Source organism: Olea europaea, chromosome 7 (assembly GCF_002742605.1).
Source record: "Olea europaea var. sylvestris chromosome 7, O_europaea_v1, whole genome shotgun sequence".
Taxonomy (NCBI): domain Eukaryota; kingdom Viridiplantae; phylum Streptophyta; class Magnoliopsida; order Lamiales; family Oleaceae; genus Olea; species Olea europaea.
The window spans coordinates 12,243,105-12,250,805 of NC_036243.1; the positions used below are offsets into that span (position 1 = coordinate 12,243,105).

Consider the following 7,701-nt stretch of genomic DNA (forward strand, 5'->3'; position numbering starts at 1 on the left):
TTCTTTTAATGAAATTACAAAAATTATATATATATATATATATATATGGGTTAATTTCACAAATGGTCACTGAATTTATCGAAAAACTACAAAATTGTCACCGAAGTTTAAAACTTTCACTAACGGTCATTGAACTTACATGCGGTTACACTAACGGTCACTTAAGTTTCAAAACTTTCACAAATGGTCACTCATGTGGACCTTTCCGAAATTTCTTCATATTTAAGGCCTAAAACACCTAAGGGACCATACTTTGAGGGCACCCCAGTACTGTATTGGAGCAGCTGGATGATCAGCATGCAGATAATCTACGCTAGTCCTTCTTCTAGCCCCTATATATAATTTTAATTGTGATTTGTAAAAATTGTACGCATACATTTTTTATTTATGAAATAATTAGGGATGAACACGGTTCGGTTTGGACAGTTTGAGACAAATTTTCAAACCAAATCATTTAAAGCGGTTTGAAATTTTTTCAAACCAAACCAAACCAATTCCAAAACCAAACTAATCCAAACCATTTCTTACGGGTTTGATTCGGTTTAAAACCACGGTTTAACAAAAAAAATTAATATATATCAAATAAGTTAAATAATAAATATTAGTCTAAAATTTTATGTTAAACATAAATTGTATTATTGAAAAAAATACAAATCAAAGTTATAGAATTATAATATTATAATGCAACAATATGATATAAGTATTTTAAACTTGTAGTCGATACTAATGGCGTCCATTTGCAGTGTAATACATGATTCATTTTTTTCATAAATATAAAAATATACTACATAAATTCATTGATTATAGTTAAATGATATAAAATAATTAATAAAATAAAATGATTAAAAAAATTCAAATACAATAGTATCTAAATATTATAACTTTTTGTGAACCATTCAAAACTTCTACTAAATCTAAATATTGGTGAATTACTTTAAGGGAGACCAACAAACTGACAATTATTAGAACAAAATAATATAACTACCAATTAAAATATAAAAATAATTACCAAAAAATAAAAGAATTTTTGTAATCTGACTTGAATTTGAGCAAAATCTGATAAAATGATTAGAAGGAAATGAAATGTGCACGTTTGAATTAAAATCTAGATTTTATTGTCTGCTCAATTGTAATAGAGAATCCATAAATGTGGTTTAGCATCGGTTGTTCAACACTTTACCCAATTTGAGGGTTTTATATTCACAGTTATGATGACTCATGAATATTTTGATATGATTAATTAATTAATTGAGATGTATAATTGTCGATTTGAGTTTAATTGAATCACGTCTAATATAAATGTATCTTTTTAATTGAAATGTGTTAAGTTTTAATTGGGTTAAATAAAATTTAGACTAATTTATTTTCAAACTTTTTGGGTAAACGGTTTGGCGGTTTGAAACGGTTTGCAAAATTTGAAACCTAAACCAAACCACTTCAAAACGGTTTGGTTCAGTTCAAAATCAAAACTTTGACGAATTCACGTGGAACCAAACCAATGATTTCAAAAAAAGGATTTCGGTTCAGTTTTGCGATTTGAAGGTTTCATTTTTCAGCCCTAGAAATAATTAAAAAAATTGTAAAATATTTATGTACACATTGTATATTTAATTTTTTTGTAAAATATTTTATGTACACATTGTAAAATATTAATTGGCAGACCCGCTGCTATGTTTGACAAAATAAAACACTTGCACTCTATGATAGATGTCTCGGTAATTATTGAAGGAGGATTCTTATGTAAGACTGGATCTCTGGGGTGGAGTGATGTCAAAGATGTTCTGGAGTTCGGCTTCCGCATCTTGGGCTTCGGTATGGACCATCTCGACCATTGCACTTCAGCCTTCCAGCATTTGGGCTACGTCACAGTTTTTGCTTTTGGATGTTGAGTGTTCACCATTCCTAGGGGCTTCGGCAATCATGCCACATGGTTCGCACTGGGTGGGTCGATCATGTGTGTCAACACGTAATAAAATACCGTCACGTATATCACTCGTTCATCTTTATACTCATCAATCATTTTCATTTAATTCAAAATCACCAAAATAACAAATCAAGATTATAGTCATATCTGCATGACGAAACAAAATTTTTAATTAATTACAAAAAGAAATATTCAGAAAATTGTTTATTTAATAATAAAAATTATTAATTGTAAGAAAAAATTAGTGGCAATAAAAATTATGAAAAAAATTGACATTAAAGCAGTTGAAACAGCCTAAAAACAGTTGGCTTTTAACAGCCGACTGTTAAACAGTCGGTTGTTAAGACTGTTTAACAGTCGGCCGATTGTTTAAACGTCCGTTTGATAAAAATAAAGATGATTTTTTTTGTTCTATGCTTCTAAAAAAATTATAGATCTAATAAAAAAATTATCTGCGTTAAATACTATATCAAAATAAAATTTATCGATTAAAACGTACACTAATTTACCGAAACGAAATTAAACATGCGTAAATATACTTATTGATCTGAAGTGATTGATATAAAAAAAATTCGTTTTCAGTGTTGGAATTTTTTTTTAGATTTTGAGGTTGAAGCAGATGAAAAATGAGAATTTTTATCTGTGTTAAAAGCTAATTTTTAAATTTTAAGTGAAAAGTATTTGATTTTTAATTATTAACTAAAAGGGTAATAATGTCTTTTAAACAAAATAAGATTTGATAATTGTATAATATAATTAAGGGTATTTTTGTCTTTCAATGTTCAATAGGCCAAAGTGATAATATTTAAGTTTTGAAAAGTCAATATGAAATTTTGATGATTTGACTAGGTTATTTTTAAAAGTAACCCCTTCTTAGCCACCTCGGCTGCCGCAACCCGCCGTCTCTTTCAAGGGCATTCCGACGGCATCATTTCACCCAACATTTCTCGAGGAGAAATGCAACCTGTAAGTCTTCTAATTACTCTCCTGTTATGCTTAATCTTTTACTGTTAAGTTTGATTATTGATTTTGACATTTGCAATATTCGAAATCTCAGCTCTTAATAGCTACAGAAGAATCCCATTTTCTTCTCCGAATATTGAACGGCAGCTTCCAAACCCTCGACTTGTTAAAAGATCAGATTTCGCATATTTTTACCGATTTTTTTCGCTCGAAATCCAACCTCAACTTAATAGACCCAATGTAAGTAATTATCTTTTTATTTTATTCAAGAATTTTGAATTTTTATTTTTTTTAGTCAGTTTATTGAGTGTGAAAATAGGAGTGTAAATGCCGACCAAAATGAGCTAAGGGCAAAAGAATGGTCGGCAGAAAATAAGGAATTCTCGAATGGGAAAGGGGATTCTGGTGGTGCAGTTTTTAATGCATTGGATGCAATGTTAAAGTCCAGTTTGAATCGTTTAAAAGACACGAGGTTGGTATGATAATAAATTTCTTGCTATCTTAATGATTTATTTTATTTGTTTTTGTTTCATATTAAATCAGCCTGTTCTTCTCCTGTTTTTCCTGATATTTGTTAGAGAAATCCTTGTTTCTGGTGAAACTAAAACTGCATAATACGAAAAATTGCATTGCTTGTGAATAGTGATTATTGAATATTTGATTAGGTGTAGTTTTAGCATTTATAATTTAATGGAATTTTAGATTTAAAATATGCGTTTTAAGTGCTTGAGGTAATTTGTAAGAATGCCGAAACTTATTTCTTATATTAATGGCGAAAGCAAAGGAGGGGTGGGAGTGGTCTGATTTCAACTTCATATTGTAGAGACTTTAAACTTTTTGTAATGTCATTGTGAAACATTGTATGAAACATGATCAGAAAGGAAACACTATTGATGAGAAGAGAATGACGTGACTGAAAAAAGTGTCGCATAACATATTTTATGGTTCTCGGACAACCCAGGTCCTTCTCAGGGAGTGAAATAGGGGCGGGTGCAGCATCTTATAGCCTACCTTCGTCAAGATTATATCTGTGTGGACGTGTTAGTAACAATCATTTTCTGCAGCTCTAGTTCCCTTAATAATTGACTCAATCACTTGAATCCAGGCCACCTTCAACTATCTATCTTAGTTTGTGAGTATGAAACTGAAGATTACAAATGTTATTTTATTATTATTAATATAGACCAAAATTATAACGTATAAAATGTGAACTTTTTTCTTTAATACTATTTCACTTTATGAAATCAATAATGCAGCATATACAGGACTACTGCCTAAGGACAATTAATTCCCCCCCCCCCCCCCCCCCCCCGGGCGCGATTTGGGGCATTGTAATAGAGGATCATATGAAACTCAACGTCAATGACATATTTCATGAGTAAGATTGTAATATTTAGTTGTTAATATGTATGATTTTAAAATGATTTCCGGAATTCTGCAGGGAAAGCATCTCTTGGGCCCATAGTGGTCCCATACCTGAAACAAATTATTGTAAAAATGTAACTGTGATAAGAGCTTTGTGTTTGCAAGGTAAAGTAGGTGCAGCTTTCCATCTTTGGAATAAGATGATTCAGAAGTGTGCAATTCCTGATATTCTCACGCACAACTACCTTATGAACGCACTTTGCAAAAGCGGTGATCTGGGAAGGGCAGAGTGGCTTGTTGCTGAAATGTTAGACCGGGGTCCTTTTCCCACTTGTGCTACCTACAACACGTTAATGAAGGGTTATTGCATTAGGAATAATGTGGATAAAGCTTTGGATCTTTTTTCTACCATGGCTAGTCTTGGGATTACACCAAACATAGTTTCATGTAATATTCTTGTTGATGGACTTTGCAAGAAGGGTTTGTTGGAGGATGCCAGAAAGCTTCTTGAGAAAATATTGGTTGATGATCATAATGGAAAAACCTCAAATATGATAACCTCGACTATCCTAATGGATGGTTACTTCAAAACTGGAAATATGGTTGAAGCCCTCGCTTGTTTGGAGGAGATATTCCAAATGGGCATAAGGATGGATGTCATTGCATATAATGTCATCATACATGGATTTTGTTTGAATGGACACATGAACCTTGTGTATAAGTACATAAGCGAAATGTTTAAATGTGGTTGCCTGCCAGATGTGTTTACACACAATATCCTTATTGGCATGCTTTGCAAAGAAGGAAAGACAAATGAGGCTTGCTACGTCTTTAACGTGATGTCAAGAATGGGCGTGACCCCTGATCACATCACATACAAAGTGTTAATTCACGGTTTATGTATTAGTGGAGATGTAGATAAAGCTAATGCTTACCTTCACTGCATGTTAGTAAATTCGATTATACCTGAGCCACTCATTTGGAATGTCATAATTGATGGCTATGGGAGGCATGGAGATATACAAAAAGCTTTCTTTGTGAGAGACCAAATGGTTGCATTTGGTGTTCTGCCCAATATATATACATATAATATCATGATTCACACAGTAATAAGAAATGGAAATATTGATGATGCTCATTATCTGAAGAAGGAGATGCTCTTAAGTGGTCCTTTGCCCGATTTAGTCACTTACAATCTGTTCGTACGTGCTGCTTGTAATCTTGGTCATATTAATTCTGCACTCCGGCTGTGTAATGAAATGCTGAGAAGAGGTTATGATCCAGATATAGTAACCTATACTGAACTACTCAAGTGTCATTTTCTGAGAGGTAAATTGGAGGAGGCAGAAGAGCTCTTTATCAAGATATGGGAGTCAGGTTTACCAATTGATCATGTTCCATTTCTAGTACTCATGAAGAAGTACTTCAAGATGAGAGATCTTGACAAAGCATATGATCTTTATCAAATGTGGTTAAAGAGGGGAAGTTGAAAATAGCTCTATATCAAGGCACAGTGTTCAGGTTTACCTGTTGATCATGTTCCATCTCTAATATTCATGAAGTACTGCAAGACGAGAGAGAGAGAGAGAGAGCACTTGACCTTTGTCAAGTATGGTTTAAGTGGGAAAATGAGAATGCTGTCCTTGTGCATTGATCATTTCTCAGTTTTCTGATCCAGAATGTCTGCAGTTTGTCAATTTTTCTAGTTTCAGGTGGTAGAAGCTTCCTGCTCATTACGTTATTTCTGGGATCTGCTTTTGCAGGTATAGTCTTCATTTCTGTTCTTTTCTCTCTTTTTGCTAGTTTTAATTTAATATTGTAATTCTCAATTTCTTTCTGTTTCTGTCTCTCTCTTTCTCTATGTTATTGCATTATATATTTCTATTGTATGTTAGAAGATTTCTCATTCAGGAATCCTTTTCCTTCTAGCATTAAGTGCTGAGAGTGAATTGGGATTTTCGTTTTTTCTTCTTCTGTAAGAAATTTAGCATTGTGCTATGTATGGTTCATTGTCTGATGTTTACAGAAATCTGGACTCAGATAGATTATATGTGAGCAATCTATCATGTGTTTTGTGCATAAAATTTAGGCTGATCTAAAAGATGTATTTTAGACAATGATGAATTTCATTTCAACCTGATAATATTAGTGCTTGTTTGGTAGAGATTTTGATAATTGATTTTTTGATCGTTAGAGATAAAGTGGATCCTACCTATGAGAGAAGAATTCAAAAGTGAAGGCTGGAATAATGAAATAACGGTCAAAAAATTGATTTTAATTAGCTTTTAAGTTGTACCAAACAAGCCCTTAATTTTGATAATTATTAGATCACTCACTTTTTCTTTTTTAATAAATGATATTAATATTAAAGTTGACATTTGTTGATCAATCATTGAGTGAATTATATATTAGATGACATATAAGGATGCAATCTCGTGACAAAAAGTCGTAGTTCTTCAAATGACAAGTTTTTGCTTCAACTCACATTTCATATTTTTCTTATCAAATATTCCAATGTATAACGACATCCTTTTATACAGTTCTTTTACCATTTTCTCTTTATTATTTAATAACTAAAATCCCTGCTTTTTTGACATTCTCAGTTCTGCAGATAATACTTGATGGTTGGGCATGCCCCGTAACAGGGCCTGCGGCACCCCATGAAGAGAACTTGCCTGCTGATGTATGCCTATGAATGACGAGCCTTGTGGCTGGCGAGCAAGATACGGAAAGCTGGAAGGAAAATATGTAGGACTTCTTATTCATTGGTCCCTGTGCGGTTTGGGAGATCTTATTTATGGAAACGAGACATATATCCCTTATGCTGTACCCAATGGAATTTCATTTAGCATGCTCTGGGCAAGGCGCGAGTTCACATTATTGCTCAGTAACCTCTTGCCGCTCCAGGCTTGGTACCAACTATTAGGATTAGAAGCTAGGTGATCAAGCTTCTATGTTCTTGGGCTTTATATGTTGAAAACAGTGACTTTTCATTTGTTTTCTTTAATTATCTTTGCTGAACCCTGATGTTCTTTTCATTGTTTTCCTCGGGAACTATGCGATGTCTTCAGATGACTGTAAATTCAAGACATGGGGATAGTGTGAGATTTTGTACCTTAAAACTCAATTGGGAATAAATCCCAAGTTTAAGTGACGTTCACATTGTTAGCAAAGGATAATTTGTGCATCTGGCCGAGCTTAAAAGTAATTTTATTTCAGAACATGTTTGGTTATGTTATTTATTATTATTATTGTTATTATTATTATTATTATTATTATTATTATTATTATTATTATTATTATTATTTTATGTATTTTGTCAATGTAGCTAAGCTTTTACTTGTGAAGTAGATGGATAAATCTTAAAAGAAATAAATATTTTGATCAAAATTTGACATATATTATATATTTCGGTAGTAGCAAGTTTCTTCACTTAAAATTAAGGAAAA

General features: G+C 32.5%; 1 protein-coding gene across 1 annotated transcript; it reads left to right on the plus strand.

Annotated features, from left to right (window-relative positions):
- Nucleotides 1-1,767: 1,767 nt before the first annotated feature.
- LOC111397906 (pentatricopeptide repeat-containing protein At5g24830) lies at nucleotides 1,768-7,404 on the plus strand. Its single transcript, XM_023024870.1, has 6 exons — nucleotides 1,768-1,941; nucleotides 2,774-2,890; nucleotides 2,982-3,127; nucleotides 3,207-3,359; nucleotides 4,329-6,015; nucleotides 6,856-7,404. The coding sequence occupies exons 1-5, from the start codon at nucleotides 1,768-1,770 to the stop codon at nucleotides 5,740-5,742; spliced, it is 2,004 nt and encodes a 667-aa protein (XP_022880638.1). The 3' UTR covers nucleotides 5,743-6,015; nucleotides 6,856-7,404.
- Nucleotides 7,405-7,701: the final 297 nt, after the last annotated feature.